Consider the following 18,111-nt stretch of genomic DNA (forward strand, 5'->3'; position numbering starts at 1 on the left):
TTGCCAGATTTGTTATCAGCGCATTCCTTGAAAATATTTCCACATAAAAAACCCATTTTTCCTCGGAAATAATTCTTAATTTTCTCAATAATAAAAAGAATCCAGCATATTTTGTTTAAATATTTAAAACCTCTTAGTTAAAAATAGATATGCGGTTACATAAATAAAAGGCATGTATTAACTATATAATATTATAAACTAAAAAAAGTATACAATAATGACTTTTTTCATAATATTTATTAGTTTGTTACGCAGGCGAAGCCAGCGGCTGATACATAGTGAGCCAGCGCAACATGCATTCCCATTCCCACGTACGAATACGACCCGTATAGCTGACGCGGCGTAATACCAGAACCCGCGCGATGTGGGAATCGTAATATTAAGTTAGAATATTCTCATCCTTAGAGATAAGCACTAGTTTTTAGTCTTTTCATTTAAATGTAACTTTGAATATAATTATTATAAGGATATTATCGCCGACTAGTTTTCTTCCATCCACCTCCTGCGACCCTAAACATTACTGGCGCAGTCGGTAGGATAAGCTGTACCTGTAGCTGTATCGGACAACTGTGACGGAGAACAACTTATCCTGAGAACCTACCATTCGGAGGCAGCAGTGTAGTGGAGAATCTAAACTTCGATTCGTGGAAAGAAATAGATCGGCGATGCGGTAAGTACTTGAATCGTTCAAGTTCCTTTTACCTATCCTTTTCCGACTAACAAGAAAAAGAGGTATTGTGTTTAATTTTTTTATTGATTTTTTTTAATCGTACGTTTATTGTATCCTCATTTATATATATCGTCCTTATTCCTAAAATTTTATAATCTAGGTTTATACAAAATCTATAGACCTATTTAATATGATTTTACGTGAACTTTAGGGAAGTAATTTTTTTATTGAGTGCTTTTTATAAAAGTTTTTTGTGTGTATTTTTTGTGTGTGCTAGTTTAATTTTTATTCGTCAAGATTTTTCATCCAAGGTCAGGACGTAGTTTCGTAGGGTCGGTTAATAGGTCAAGAGCCGTAGACGAATCTAGGAACTTAGAAGACATGGCATCAAACGATTTAGATACTATCTATAAATCTATTAGATTTTTACCCGAATTTGACGGAAATCCTCATGTGTTAACACGGTTTATAAATTTGTGTGACCAATTAGTGATTGCCCATTTTGACATTAGTCCGGGACATGAGTTACAAAATTCGGCATTAATTAGTGGAATATTAAATAAAGTGACAGGTTCCGCGGCTAGGTTAATTAATGCAAACGGTATCCCAGATAGTTGGAATGGCATACGAAATGCCCTTATTAATAATTTCGCAGACCATCGCGATGAGACCGCTTTATACAATGATTTGTCTCTACAGACACAAGGCTCTAGCACCCCGCAAGAATTTTACGAAAAGTGCCAAAACCTGTTTAGCACAATTATGACCTACATTTCCCTACATGAATCCGTACCTACCACAATAGAGGCTAAACGGCAACTTTACCAAAAGTTAACCCTGCAGTGTTATTTACGTGGTCTAAAAGACCCGCTAGGCTCAAGGATACGGTGCATGCGGCCAGTGTCAATGGAAAAAGCCCTCGAATTTGTACAAGAGGAACTTAACACCCTATATATACAACAGCGAAATGAAGGAAATTTTGGACATAAATTTTCCGTGTCAAATTACACAGGTCCTTCAAGGTCACAAGGTTTCGCTATGCCTGGGCCATCTTGGCAGCAGCCTATACATTTTAGACCACCTCAGAGTCAGCCACCTATGCATTTTAGACCTGGTTGGAAACCTAACCCTCAAATGCATCCGCGTGGTCCTAGTCGTACCCAATTAATGTTTCGCGCTCCTCCACCGAATTATAACCCGAAGAGCAACGTTTTCAAATTACCAAATCGACACCAATCGCCTAACAATTCTAATTTCCCACGTCCCATGAGCGGTGTGAGTCATTTCACCCCTAGACATTTACCACCATCGGGACATGATTGGCGTAAATTTGGTAATCCACCACCAACTAACTATATGTAATCACGCGACGTCAATTTTAATGAACTTAACTATGACTATGATTATGATTATGACTATGACTACGATTATGACTATGACAATTACGAACAATTTACGGATGAATGCTATAATTACTATGAGGAAAGCTCCTCGAACGTTGAACCAAGTCCAATAATAGAAGAAGTTGTTCAGAAACAGGAAGTCAGTTCTAAGAAAGAAAATTTTCAGATAGTCAGCGAATCCGAAAAACCAAGATAGATGTTAATTTTTATGTCCAGCGGCAACTTGGTTATGTACAGATTAGTAATCCACCTCTCAGATTTCTTATCGATACCGGGGCGAATCAATCTTTTATCAGTCCTGAAGCAGTACAAATGTATTTTAGTAATATGCCACTTAACTATGAACCCTTTGAAGTAACCAACGTGCACGCAACAACTAAAAATGACTATTCCATTACATTACCTTGGTTTTCCGAATTTAACGAAGATGGTGATATTACTTTTTACGTATATCATTTTCACGAATACTTTGACGGTCTTTTAGGCCTAGATTTACTTGAAAAATTGGAGTCCACTATTAATCTTAAAGACAGAAAATTAGTAACGCGTAACGCTGAGATTCCAATAAAAATGTATGATTCGCGTAACGTTAATTTGTTCGAAGACATTATTCCTGCTCATTCTTCAAAGCTATTTGCATTGCCTATTAATTCGCAGGACGGTGATGTCTTGATTCCATCTCAAACTATATGCAACTGTATTATTTCCGATTGTATAACACGCGTTAAAAATAAGAAAGGATATGTTGAAATTACTAATGATTCCCCGAATGATATAGTTTTTTCCTTAGACAAACCCATATCAGCAGAACTTTATAATTTTGAATGTGAGCAAACCAATGTCTCTTCGAATCGTGCTAAAGAAGTTTTTTCTCGTCTTCGCATTGGACATTTAAATCCAGAAGAAGCAGCTAATTTGAAAGCACTGTGTGCAAAGTATACCGACGTGTTCTATCTTGAAGGTGAACCTTTAACGTTCAATAATAAGATTAAACATAAAATTAAGACCAGCGATGAAATTCCTGTACATACAAAAAGTTACAGATATCCTTATGTCCACCGACAAGAAATCAGAGATCAGATCAGTAAAATGCTTGAACAAAATATTATAAGACCTTCTGACTCCGCCTGGAGCTCTCCTATTTGGGTGGTTCCCAAAAAGGCAGATGCTTCTGGTCGTCGTAAATGGCGTCTTGTCGTGGACTTCAGAAAAGTAAACGAGAAAACGATTGATGATAAGTACCCTATTCCCAATATCACCGATGTTCTAGACAAATTAGGGAAGTGTCATTACTTCACTACCCTAGATTTAGCTAGTGGCTTTTACCAGGTTGAAATGGACCCCGCTGATATTCACAAGACTGCATTTAATGTAGAGAATGGGCACTATGAGTTTTTAAGGATGCCCATGGGGTTGAAAAATGCTCCATCGACTTTTCAGCGAGTCATGGATAATGTTCTCAAAGATCTACAGAACAAAGTTTGTCTAGTATATCTTGATGACATAATTTGCTTTAGCACAAGTCTTCAAGAGCACATAGTTAATTTGGAAAAGATATTTCAGAGATTGCGTGAGTCAAACTTCAAGATACAGATGGATAAGTCTGAATTCTTGAAGCTGGAAACCGAATTTTTAGGTCACATAATTTCTAAAGATGGTGTAAAACCAAACCCCAATAAAATAGCAGCCATAAGTAAATACCCATTACCAAAGACTACGACACAGATCAAACGTTTTCTCGGATTGCTAGGATATTACAGAAAATTCATCCCTGATTTTGCACGTCTAACAAAGCCCCTTACTCAATGCCTGAAGAAAAATTCTAAAATAATAATCGATGATGAATACATAAGGTGTTTCGAGCACTGTAAGCAACTGCTTACCAATGATCCCATTTTACAGTATCCGGATTTTACTAAAGAATTTTTGCTAACAACTGATGCTTCTAATGTCGCAGTAGGTGCCGTTTTATCACAGGGCCCAGTAGGGTCTGATAAACCGATCGCATATGCATCTAGAACTCTTAATTCTAGCGAATTGAACTATAGTACGATAGAAAAAGAACTCTTAGCAATCGTCTGGGCCACCAAGTATTTCAGGCCTTACCTTTTTGGACGTAAATTTAAAATTATTACAGATCATAAGCCCCTGCAATGGGTAATGAGTCTTAAGGAACCTAATTCGAGACTTACAAGATGGCGTTTAAAACTCAGCGAGTTCGATTTTACGGTGTTGTATAAGCAAGGAAAGTCTAATACCAACGCGGACGCGTTATCGCGCATTGAAGTTCATGTGGAAGAGCTAAGTTCGGTTGCTGTGAATCTATCGGACGGAGCTCCCTCTTTAGATGACTCTGGAACTCTTTCAGCTCCGGAGGCTGAAGATGGTTCTAGAACAGCAACTGTCCATACTGATGACGAAAGCCCCATCTTGGAAATCCCGATTACAGAACATCCGTTGAATAAATTTACTAGGCAAATCGTTTTTAACGTTGTAGGTGATATTAAAACCAAACCAGTCACTACAAACCCCTTTGAAAACCATAAGCGTACGACTGTTCAATTATCTGAATCAAATTTAGAAATAGATGTCATCAATGCTATTAAAGAATTTGTTCAACCTAAAATTAAAACTGGTTTATTAATCAATCCACCATTGGCTATGTATAAGATAATTCCAATAATACAGAAAACCTTTAAAAATTCGTCAATGATACTCACTTTAGCTAAAACAGAAGTAGAAAATGTTCGAGAATATTTAAGGCAGCAACAAATTATAAATAAGTACCATGATGGCAAGACAAACCACCGCGGTATCAATGAATGCTTTCTTGCTTTATCTCGAAAATTTTACTGGCCAAAAATGCGAGAGCATATTTCAAAATTTATCAACGACTGTGAAGTATGCGGACAGGCTAAGTATGACCGTAATCCAATCCGACAGCAATTTCAAGTAGTTCCACCACCCAGTAAACCTTTTGAGCTTGTGCACTTAGACCTCTTAAGTGTCGAAAGCTGTAAGTTTCTGACAATAGTCGACTCTTTCTCCAAATATGCTCAAGCATATTTCTTAGGAGACAGCACGGCAGTCAGTGTAGTTCAAGCATTACTTAAATTTAGTACGCATCATGGAAATCCTTTAACTGTAGTTACTGACAACGGTCCGGAATTTAACAATCAAGTTATATCTGAGTTCTTCAATCTTCATAAAATCCAGCATCATAAGGTCGCACCACATACTCCTAACGAAAATGGTATCGTTGAAAGATTTCACTTGACACTCTTAGAACACCTTCGTATCTTTAGAATCAGTCAAAAGGATGAATCAGTAAGGAACCTGATACCTTATGCTCTTCTAGCTTACAATAGCAGTATTCATAGTTTCACAAAATGCAGACCAATCGAAATAGTAACTGGACATTTTGACCCACGCGACCCACTCGACATAGACCTCACGACACATGTCTTACAGCAATACATACAGGATCATAAAAATAGAATGAAAATTACATATAACCTTATCCACGAATCCTGTAGTAGTCTACGCAGAGATTTAACTAATAGTCGTAATAGAACTAGAGAGCCCGAAGCAAATTATTCCCCAGAGCAACAAGTTTTTGTTAGAAACCCTGTTGCCCCTCGTCAAAAGGCAGCTCCCCGCTATACTCAGGATGTAGTTGTGGCAAATCTCCCAATCCACATTTACACTAGAAAAAAACGAGGCCCAATCGCGAAGTCAAGACTAAAGAGAGTTCCTAACACTGCCCAATTGTTGCAGGATCCTCCTTATAATCAATCTACTTCTGCAGCCAGTGGTAATGCAGGAGATCCAACTTGAAAATCTCAGCGATGGACCCGGCTTGCTACCTTTTAAATTAGGAAGTACCTTTATTATTTCCCATTACCATTCATTTGTACAATGTATTAATCTTTCGGAATTGCAAGAGAAAATCAGCTCCATAAATGTCCAACTAGATAGCGTCACTCCTGATTTAAATAATAAAACAAAGAACTTATTTGAACCTCATTTAAACTATTTAAAGAAAAAACTCCTGAGTGTGCTTGAGCAGCTTCAGAGTTTCGAAACAACTCGAGTAAAAAGAGGACTCATAGATGGTCTCGGATCTGTCGTTAAAAGTATTACTGGTAACCTCGATTATACTGATGCCTTACATTATGATAGCATTATAAAATCATTGGAAGAAAATGACAATAAATTAGTGGCCGAATATAATAGTCATGTTAGTATATCCAAAGACTGGATGACGCAGTATGCAAAGGTCGTAGATAGTATTGTAGAAAATCAAAATCGATTAACAGCCTTAGTAAGTCGAATAAGTCAGAGCAATTCAGAAAGAGATTCTGATTTAATAAAATATGCACATTTAGCACAAGTTCTTCTCATTCTTAGTGACAATGTAGATTCAATTTCTCAAGAAGTTGTGAAATTACAAAATGTATTAGGTTTTATCAAGGTTTCGGTTGCACATCATTCAGTTATAAGCTTAAGTACAATTAAATATTTAGTTAGTAGGTTAACCAGTCTTTATGGTACTGGTAAAATTATATCTTTAGATGATAGAGAGTATTATGATATTATAGGATTAGGTTCGTATTATGTAAGAAACGAAATATTCATAGTTTATAAATTTCCTATAATTCTAACCCAAGTATATGATATGTATAAATTATCCATTGTACCCAACAAGAATCATGAGATCCTAATTCCTTATCATCCATTCCTGGCAATAAGCTTGAACGAGTACAGGTACATAGAGGCTGAATGCCCGAAGACCAGCAAGGGTTATCTATGTGCCGATATTAGAAGCTTACAGCGTGAACCTTCAAATCAACCAGATTGTATCCAACAACTTATAACCGCCCAAAATAGAAGCAGGTTTTGCCATCCAGTGAAAGTAACTTTGGAAAAACCAGCGTTCGAGCAACTTGACGAACGTCACTATACAATGAGTTTTCCGCTGCCCACGAAAGTTCACCTATCGTGTGGCCACGACCTGTACCGGACACTTCGAGGCAGCTACTTAGCAGTAATTCCACAAAATTGCTTTTTGAAAACGCCAGAGTTTATGATTCTCAATAGAAACGATCGCATAAAAGGCCAAGCAATTCAAGTTATGGATTTACCTAAAGAAGAACCCTGTGACTCAAGACCATCTCCGCATTATGAATTGAAGTCCACAAAACTGGATCACCTACATCATGCAAGTGCAAAGGTTTCATCTCAAACACCTATCACTTTACCTCCGAGTTCGGACCACGGAAGTATTTACCACACAACCATACCCATATACACCATATTGGTTGGAACCTGCGGACTGAGTATAATCATCATAGTTTATCGTAAAATACAGCGCACGAAGACATTGCAGATAAGAAGCACAGCCGAAATTCAGAGTTCTTCATCCGATGACCTCCCGGCGCAATTCACAGCCAAGGTGTTCCATAAGCGCCGATCTGATGGGGGAGGTGTTACGCAGGCGAAGCCAGCGGCTGATACATAGTGAGCCAGCGCAACATGCATTCCCATTCCCACGTACGAATACGACCCGTATAGCTGACGCGGCGTAATACCAGAACCCGCGCGATGTGGGAATCGTAATATTAAGTTAGAATATTCTCATCCTTAGAGATAAGCACTAGTTTTTAGTCTTTTCATTTAAATGTAACTTTGAATATAATTATTATAAGGATATTATCGCCGACTAGTTTTCTTCCATCCACCTCCTGCGACCCTAAACATTACTAGTTATAATCGATATAAATAATAGAAACAGACTTCTGGAATTGGCGCTCACCAAACTTAGGCAACGTAAGTGCAGCACTACTTATTACTAACTACTTAACAATATTATTATAAAATATACCAAAGTGTGTTTATTTGTTGTTTTGTCCTTCAATCACGCGCCAACAGAGCAATGGATTGACGTTTCTTTTTGCATGGACAAAGCAAGTATATTACATTTTATTAAGTACAAAAAACCAGCCAAGTTTGGACTCACACAGAAAGGGTTCCATACCAACGTACAAGACATAGCTAACACTTTTATGTAGAACACTGCAAGTTAATGACAAACTGCGCCATCTATATTGTGTGATTTGGTAAATGAATTTTTTCGTGAACATATTTTTTGCGATGAAACCTCAAATCCATCATTTTCAGATTTTTTCCTGTACTTGTGATATTAGACCTAGTTACCTACCTGCCAAATTTTATGATTCTAGCCCAACGGGAAGTAATAGATTTTCTCGACGGACACGACAGACGTATAGATGGACGGACAGACAAACAGACAAAACAAAGTGAAGCGAAGAGGGGTTCCTTTTTCTTTTGGATTTTTTTCTGTCTGGCAACATTGAAAACAGACGTGCGTCGAACGCACTGCGTTCGGATACTTGCACTATTACAATACATAATTAAAAATAAATAATTAAATAAAATGGCTTTATAGTTATTATTTATACCTATAGCTTATTTTGCGAAAAAAACAAAACATATTCTTTTGAAAGTTGTAGTTCTTCTAAGTTCTTCTATAATTCTGATTTCTGACAATCGCCATGAAATCTGAAATACAGACTATATAAATATAGACTACTGAAGTTATCACAAGCGATTTTGAATTTTAATACGTTCTATTATGGTGTATTTTATAAGTATTTTTTTTTTGATTTCCTAGTAACCTCCAATGTCATACCATGTCAAAGTCATTGTAAAAAAAAAAAACCAAAACATCTCTCGAAAAGCTCAAAATTCCCGTGTTTTTATTTACTTTTCCGTGGTTTTCCACAATTTACATATTTTATTATATAATTCATCATAATTCGTGTATTCTATTTTAAATTCTACAATAATCGCAGCAAGAAAAGTTGTATTGGTACAAGAATCTTTCATATTACGTGGTTAACACTTTGTGCGACTTATGTGCGACTGTGTTCTACTAGAAACAGTTATTTAGCCAAAATAAATAGAGTAACAGGCGTTCCGTTAGCACTTGATCGCAAAACATTATTATGCCTCATGATTTGAAGAGCCTAGCTGCGAGGAAAGCTCTCATGGTATGTACAATTTTTGACTTTTTAGGCTTTCGTAAATTCCCCAGTTATAAAATTGGAATAGTTTTAAACAAATTCTTATCTTCCACAAGTATCATGCTACGAGGCTTATAATTTTTTGTACACCTACACATTAGACCTAACCACAGCTTCCTAGGATATTATGGACATTAAAAACATTTATTTCCAATCATTTTGTTACATACATATACATACAATTTGCGTGCTTATTGGCGTAAGTATATACAATTTAAAAATGTTGAAGATGAAGAACAGGCTAACCTAGCTAATAGATTTTTAGATCTGTGTTAAGCATAACCAGATTAAGATTTTATTGACATTATCTAATACCTTGTATAATATAAGTGAGTCCAGATTTGATTCCTGGTAAAAAAAATTATTTGGGTGATAGCTGAGCTTGTAGCTGTGGCTGTGGGTAACATCTTACTGGTAAAGATGTGTCTTCAAGCATTCCTCGCAATGCATATTAGGGATATGGCTTTAATTGACTTTACAGACATGATAGTCTAGTGGTTAAGGTGTCTGCCTCCTGTTTGGGAGTTCTGGGGTTCAATTCTTGGCATGCACCTGTAACTTTTTAACCTGGAGAGTGACATAGACTACTTTTTATCTGGGAAAATAAAAGAGTTCCCATAGTATTCACAAAAACTTAAATCTATGCAGGCAATATCATGGGCACCAGCTAGTAAAAATAAAATGTAATTACAATTTTCCAGGCTCCCTTATCCCCCACGCCGTGTGCGGAGATCAGTGATGATGAACTGGTCTCCATCTCCGTGCGGGATCTCAACCGACAGCTGAAGATGCGGGGACTCAGCCGAGATCAGATTATCAAGTAAGTGCTACAGAATTAGCGGTAAAGCGGTGTCAACCTAGTTATTAAGACATCCATCTTCTTTTCAGAAGGTCGGGGGTTTGATCCCGGGCATATGCCTCTGACTTTTCAGAGTTATGTGCATTTTAAGCAATTAAAACTTACTTTAATGGTGAAGGAAAATATAGTAAGGAAACTTGCATACCTCAGAGTTCTCCATGTTCTCAAAGGTGTTTGAAGTCTGTTAATTCATAATGGGCCAGTGTGGCAGACTATGGCCTAAACCCTTCTCATTCTGAAAGACTCGTGTTCAGTAGTAGGCCGGCAATGGGTTGATCATGAAGATGATGATAATGACTACAGAGTTTGAGGATTGTGTCACCTAGTTGTGTTGTGTTGTGTAACATCATCTCAGTGCCAGTTCACTTCTGATACTAAGAAAGCTTTTTTACTAGTTTAAAACAGTTTTTTTTTAATTTTACTATGCCAGGGAAGAGCCTAAAATACCTACCATGCTTCAAAATAAAAGGAATATCAATAATGTTAATCATGACTAATATTCCCCTTTCCCCTCCAACTAAGTGTAAAGCTTGTAAGTACAACAAAAATGCTACAGGTGAGATTTGAAGTTTGAACCGCCAACTTTTTGGATTTCAGTCCGCACCTTTACCATTGAGCTATTGAGGCTACAAATTTTCCTTTTATTTGTAGAATGAAGCAGCGTCGACGTACTCTCAAAAATCGGGGATACGCCGCCTCGTGTCGCATCAAACGAATAGAGCAGAAGGATGAACTAGAAACAGAAAAAAGTCAAGTAAGTTCATCTAAATATACAGGGTGGTCCAACTAGTGACGTCAATAAATTATTTTAGACTAGCTGATGCCCACTACTTCATTCGCGTGGATTTAGGTTTTTTAAAAATCCCGTCTTTGATTTTCCGGGATAAAAAGTAGCCTATGTGCTAATCCAGGGTATAATCTATCTCCATTACGCACAACAGACGGAAACGTTTAAGTGCGGAAACCAGCCCAGAGAGAAGAAGAAGAAGAATCTATCTCCATTCTAAATTTCAGCCCGATCCGTCCAGTAGTTTTTGCGTGAAGGAGTAACAAACATACACACACATATACACACGACTTTATAATATGACTAGTGGATGCCCACGACTTCGTCTGCGTGGATTTATGTTTTTAAAGATCCCGTGGGAACTGTTTGATTTTCCGGGATAAAATGCCTATGTCAATCACAGGGACGCAAGCTACCTCGGTACCTTTCATACAAATCGGTTAAGCGGATGGGTTTTTAGGAATCCCGTGGGAACTCTTTGATTTTCCGCGATAAAAAGTAGCCTATGTCGGTCCACGGGATATAAGCTAACCCTGTACCAAATTTCGTCAGAATCGGTTAAACTGTTAGGCTGTGAAAAGGTAGCAGATAGACAGACACACTTCCGCATTAATAATATTAGTATGGATGGATTCTTTGCTTCGTTTTAATGGATCGATTGATTTCCAGGAATGGCACGATATGGAAGCAATGCAAGAGGAAAACACGCGCATCCGCGAAGAGATCGAAGCGTTGCGAAGCAAATACGACGCGCTCAAACGCTTCGCTCATCTCAAGAGCATTCCACTGCCCGCCGAGCTGGACATGCTGCCGTGACTTACCTGATACCTTTGTCCTATTAAATTAAGGGTGTAATCTGGCCAATTCTATCTCTAAACTAAAAAATTGGTTGTCTGTAAAGTCGGTTTACTGACGATAGTTGAACGTGACAACAAAGGCCGATTGTGCTTCTTTGTCGCTCGTTCCGCGCTCTCGCTTGCACTTAAGCCTTACATGGAACGCCTCAGAGCGGCGGCGTTACCTCGCGAGGTAACGCCGCATGAGTCATGTTTTTTCGTGCGTGCAGCCGGCTCTATCGAATTATAAGACGTTGTCACGTCAAAAATTACAGTTCTAAATGTATTGCTATCTTTTTCATAACGCTCTCTGCAGAAAAGGATAGTACAATAAGGATGACCTGTCAATTTAATTTGGTTAAGGATAAATTATGGACAGGAGAATTGGTCACATTATAAAATTAGGCTTAAGTATATTATATTAGGTTAAGTGTGGATTTATCACAATAAATTTTATTTTAATCCAAATTTTGTTTTATTTTAGGCTATATTAAAAAATACAAAAAACAGTACAAATCATAATGTAATACAGCTCATTGAATGGTGACTTAATTTTAACCCTAATTTTAAATCTACGGTTACAAAGCAGCGGCTTTGAAGACGCCCTTAAGCGGAATTTACATTACGAAATTAGTGGTACGAAATTAGTTTCACGACATTAATTTCATTATCAACTAGACGATGTCCGCGACTTCGCCTGCGTGGATTTAGATTTTTCGAAATCCCATGGGAACTCTTTGATTTTCCGGGATAAAAAGTAGCCTATGTGCTAATCCAGGATATTATCTATCTCCATTCCAAATTTCAGCCAAATTCGTCCAGTGGTTTTTGCGTGAAGGAGTAACAAACATACACACACATAGTCATACACACATACTTTCGCCTTTATCAGCACGTGTAAACGTCTAATTTCGTAATGCATTACGAACACGTCTAATTGACTTCTGAAATGAAAGTAATTTCGTAATAATAATAATAATCACACTGATGTTATAAAGGACAAAGTTTGTATGTGTGTGTGTGTATGTTTGTTACTCTTTCACGCAAAAACTACTGGACGGATTGGGCTGTTTAGAATAGAGATAGATTATACCCTGGATTAGCACATAGGCTAATTTTTATCCCGGAAAATCAAAGAGTTCCCACGGGAATTTAAAAAAACCTACATCCACGCGAACGAAGTCGCGGGTATCAGCTAGTAATATAATAATAATAATCCTTTTATTTAAAGCTACTATGGCTCAATTTGTTAGTATACAGACACTTAAAAACCTAATGTTAGTAGTAGCTAGTACCTTAAAATATATTCATGGCAATAGACAGAAATAATTACAAAGGTGGCCTCACCAACACTTTAACAATGTGTTTAAGCATTGGTGAGTCCATCTTGCTCGCAAACATGTTCAGGATGCTGTTGGAACCTGAGCTCAGTCTTTTCAGTAATGTAAATTCCGCTTTAAGGTAAGTACTTACCATGTGTGCACCTTGGTGTCTACATAGAATTTCTGATCAGAAGTACAGTATTGCTATCCAAGTTTAACTATGTGTAATCTATCCGTACCGTCGCCGATTACGTTTGCTAACTTACATAAGTGGTTACTGCTAAGAAGTCAGATCTCCCGGTAAGACTAATATCAGTTTGTTTGATTTACTGTATTCACAAGGTACTTTTATTTAGTTATTACCTTTAGGAAACAGAAATTAAGAGTAGCTATGGGAATGGTCTATATTATCGTACTATACTATCCTAATCCCAATATCCTAATCCTAATCCTACTAATATTATAAATGTGAAAGTGTGGATGTTTGGATATTTGTTACTTAACCACGCAAAAACTACAGGACAGATTTGGCTGAAATTTGGAATGGAGATAGATTATGCCTTGGATTAACACAGGCTACTTTTTGCGCGCTGTACTGGGCAAGTAAAGCTGACCTTATCCAGGGCTTATTGCCAGTCATTCTACACGTGCAGTCTGTGGACGGACTACAGGCAGCGGACCAACAGTGCCTTGCGTGTTCAATATAACAATGTGCTGAGAGCGGTGTTGAGGAAGCCTCGACACTGCAGTGCGTCGGCAATGTTTGCGGATGCTCGCGTGGATGATTTCTACGCGATCATGCGCAAGCGTGCCGCGTCCATGATGCGCAGGCTAATGAGTAGTACCAACACTCTTCTCAGCGCATTGGCCAGGAAACTAAATAGTCCTCTCTGGAGGTGCTGGGGGGGTACATAGGCGCCAAGAGGCTCCCTCGGGCTTTTTAGTTATAGTTTTAGTTATAGCATTAATTGTTAAGCTAGAAATAGTACCTACTAACATAGTTTAAGAGGGCTCTCTCCGTCACTCGTTTCATACAATCGTAGTTCCAATTTCTTTTGAATATTAAGCAACCAAAGTCCATGAAATTTTGTAGACATATTCTAGAAACTAATATCTATGTGTGTGGTTTTCCAGATTTCTGTTAAAATATTCGGTTTCAAAGTTACGCGGTCTTAAAAATTTTCATACAAATCTTTGAGCCCCTGTAATTTTAAAACTACATATTTTTAGAAAAATCTAAAACACCACAGACACTGATATTAGTTTCTAGAATATGTCTGCAAAATTTCATGGACTTTGGTTGCTTAATATTCAAATGAAATTGGAACTACGATTGTATGAAACGAGTGACGGAGAGAGCCCTGTTAAGTGATTTGTCATACTAACACAATTATGGGTCTATAATGGCCTGAAATAAAAGTTAATTTAATTTAATTTAATTTATCCCGGAAAAACAATGAGTTCCCACAGGATTTTTATTCTGAGAGGAGATCCGTGTTTAGTAGTGGACCAGCGATTGGTTGATGATAATGTCTAGTCTAGATAGATTCTTGGATATATTTTTCTGAAAATCCTTTGTCAGATAAGCTACCTAGGCTGCGTAGAGTTACCTATACTTTAATTGGGGTCGTAGGTTTAATAAAAAGTGACATACCACTTCCAGGTTAGTTTTGTCATTGGAGTCCAATAAATATTTATAGGACCCCAAGGGTCGAGGGTCTAAAAGCACTCGTCTGGTTCGAGTGGCCATAATGTTGTCAAATAAACGCAGACTCTTAAACGCGTCATTTGCTATGTGCGTGACCAATTTATAATTTTTGACCCCCGACCCAAAAAAGGGGTGTTATAAGTTTGACGTGTGTATCTGTGTATCTGTCTGTGGCATCGTAGCTCCTAAACTAATGAATCGATTTTAATTGAGTTTTTTTGTTTGAAAGGTGGCTTGATCGAGAGTGTTCTTAGCTATCCAAGAAAATCGGTTCAGCCGTTTGAAAGTTATCAGCTCTTTTCTAGTTACTGTAATATTTACTTGTCGGGGGTGTTATAAATTTTTAATTTGTACACTTGTTTCTTCAATACTGAATGATTTATTGTCATGATAACCTATCGCCGGTCTAGCACGGGTCTACTCTTATAACGAGAAGGGTTTAAGCCATAGTCCGCCTTGCTGGCTCAGTGTGAATTGGCGAACTCTCATGCATTCAGGTTATGTGAAGGGAATATGGGATTGGTAAACTAAATATATCTATTCCTTTTTAAACCCCGGCCCAAAAAGAGTGGTATTATAAGTTTGACGTGTGTATCTGTGTATCTGTCTGTTGCATCGTAGAACCGAACCGTAAGAATCGTGGAACCGATTTTAATTTAGTTTTTTTTGTTTGAAAGGTGGCTTGATCGAGAGTGTTCTTAGCTATAATCCAAGAAAATCGGTTCGGCCGTTTGAAGGTTATCAGCTCTTCTCTAGTTACTGTACCTAACCTTCACTTGTCGGGGGTGTTATAAATTTTTAATTTACACTAATTGTTGATAATGCAACCTAAGATCATAGCGCGCTAATCTGAATTCTGGAAGGAGTATGACAGTTTTAGACAGCGTAAACAGAAAGTTTATTAATATCAACGCAAACCGAAAAACAATTTTTACCGAAATTTAATCACCCAACTTTCCCAATCCAATTTCAAGTTGAATTTCCGAATATTATCTTCCGAAAAGTTTTCCTATTGTTCTTTATCGAATTTAGAAAATATGGTCTTATGGTGGGTTTACACGACGCGTGATATTAAACGCGTGATGCCGCCCAAAACAGGCGTTTTCCTATTGTAGTAGGTATGTGTCTCTTATTTCATCAGGTATTTCTCAGAATCGCCCTAACAACAAAGTCATCATAATATTTACAAGGAACCCAGAGCTTAATTTGCTATAAGTCGCTGAAACAGACATAACTGTATGGTGCAACATGCGGCATGCGATATGCACCGTCTGCCCACCCACCGCTAAACATGCAGGAAAAGCTAGGCACCAAGCAAGCAATACGCACCACCACCACGCAACACCACACAATCGCAAAACGCACTCGACGTACGTTTTGCCCCGACACCAGAGCATCATAATATTTTAAAACCGGAGAATCATAATATTATTCTTTCTGGTTATGTTAGATTGTTATCAGACATAAAAGAATTAAAAAACTCACGTACTGTCAAAGACCGTAAGTCCACAAAGTCTTAAAAGTACACGATATATTGCAAATAAAACATCTGACTGACGCTAGAGGTCAACGAACGTTGCGTAAGTAGGCCACTCGGAGTCAATGCCATGTCGTAGGTAGAGCATTGACTCGAATTTTGCTCGCTATACATTGCGGGTTTGAAAAACACAAATCACTAAAACTGCAAAACAAGGCAAACTGGCATTGGATTGTGTTTAGGTAACTAGTATAATAATAACACTAAGTTTTTAAGCCTTTTTCATATGGACTCGGCTCGTTGCGCGTCTGTTCTGTAGTAAATAAATAAGTAAGGATCTGTTTATCGATAAAACCGCGCAGTGTGTAGTAACCATTATGTTTTGAGTAATTAAAGCTGGCGAAACTTCCGAGTTGATTTGGGAAACAGGGACTTGATAAGATTCGGCTTCCTTCTAAATGCTCATTCCGTCTATTTTTGCGCGGGAATTAATTAATATTTTCACAACGGACCCCGACGAATCATTTGTTACCGGTATATTGGGACTGCAAAAACTTTGGATCTAATTTTGACTCTATGTGTTATCCATATATTATATGGATTATCCAAACCAACCATCCAACCATGGTATGGTTATGATATGATGGTCAAAACTATCATATCATATCATATATTATATCAAGCTGAAGTGACAATGGGCAGATCAGGTCTGTCGTAGAACTGATGGCCGATGGGGCAGACGTGTTCTGGAGTGGAGACCGCGTACCGGTAAGCGCAGTGTGGGACGACCTCCAGCCCGCTGGACCGGTGTCCTGAAGAGAGTGGCGGGGAGCGGGTGGATGAGGAAGGAGGACCGTGTTTGGTGGCGCGCTCTTGGAAAGGCCTATGTCCAGCAGTGGACGCAGGCTGATGGAATAGAATGGAATGGAATGTTACCCATACTAATATTATAAATGCGAAAGTGTGTTTGTCTGTCTGCTAGCTTTTCACGGTCCAACAGTTTAACCGATTTTGATGAAATTTGGTACCGTTAGCTTACACCCCGGGGACGGACATAAGAAGGACTATATAGAATGGGTATAATCTCTATAACAAAACTCCTCAATCAATTTTGGACTTGCCTTTACACAGGTTCAAAAAAATCTATTAAAACTATGCTCCTGAGAAAAGCGTATTATACAATCGAAGATTATGTAAATGATAAAAGAGCGTGGATTTGACCTGCAATTCGCTCCAGCAATGCGCGGGACTTCAATTGCTTTTATACATGGCATAATACTTACTGTGTATCAAATCTTTGAAAAGAGCAACCGCCGAGTTTCTTGCTGGTTCTTCTCGGTAGGAAAGGCATTGCGAACCAGTGGTAGATGCTTTTGACGATTCAAAAGAATTTGTAAAAGTCTAGTTGAATAAAAATATTTTGATTTTATAATAAACTGCAGCATATATTATGTCACAACCTGTCGTACATAACTATATCAGGCCAGGTCATTATGGAACCACCTTAGAAGGTTTTTTATATAACGTAAAGGGTGAATCTAAGGGTGGTGGGTCAGTAATACTTGGCAAAAAGGTTTGTTTAAAAAAAAAAGGTGATTCCTCCAAGTCTCCAGTTTTCGCGATCCATCCCCATTTGGAGCCGGGCAAAGACAAATTACTTTATTTCTTCCCCTATTTTATTTATTACGGCTCCCTGTGCTTTCATTATTTTTTGTTTCCAAGTGTCCTCTGTTCCGTTATTTTCCGGCCGGGCTGTTTATCGACTCAACAGTTCATTGTTTTATTGGTGTAACTTTAATGTACCTGTATATAAGTAAGTAAGGCGCAACGCTCACAGGCAGAATAAAGTGGCATTGAGTAGATACATTTTTTTTTAATAAATCGACTTTAAATAAAGGAGGGTATTTATTTGGACCGATTATCACACTAATATTATAAAGGAG

General features: G+C 37.9%; 1 protein-coding gene across 1 annotated transcript; it reads left to right on the plus strand.

Moving 5' to 3' along the window:
* Nucleotides 1–8,793: 8,793 nt before the first annotated feature.
* On the plus strand, nt 8,794–11,797 carry LOC123878056 (transcription factor MafK). Its single transcript, XM_045925081.1, has 4 exons — nt 8,794–9,146; nt 9,881–9,999; nt 10,690–10,792; nt 11,495–11,797. Exons 1-4 carry the CDS (start codon nt 9,102–9,104, stop codon nt 11,639–11,641), a joined length of 414 nt encoding a protein of 137 aa, XP_045781037.1. The 5' UTR covers nt 8,794–9,101; the 3' UTR covers nt 11,642–11,797.
* Nucleotides 11,798–18,111: the final 6,314 nt, after the last annotated feature.

This window comes from Maniola jurtina, chromosome 25 (genome assembly GCF_905333055.1).
Source record: "Maniola jurtina chromosome 25, ilManJurt1.1, whole genome shotgun sequence".
In the NCBI taxonomy this organism is placed as follows: Eukaryota; Metazoa; Arthropoda; class Insecta; order Lepidoptera; family Nymphalidae; genus Maniola; species Maniola jurtina.

Excerpts from the sequence above, each read along its gene's own strand:
- LOC123878056 (XM_045925081.1), top strand. The coding sequence starts at position 9,102 with ATGCCTCATGATTTGAAGAGCCTAGCTGCGAGGAAAGCTCTCATG. Across the intron at positions 9,147-9,880 it reads CTGCGAGGAAAGCTCTCATG|GCTCCCTTATCCCCCACGCC; the intron begins GTATGTACAATT and ends ACAATTTTCCAG. Across the intron at positions 10,000-10,689 it reads AGCCGAGATCAGATTATCAA|AATGAAGCAGCGTCGACGTA; the intron begins GTAAGTGCTACA and ends TTTTATTTGTAG.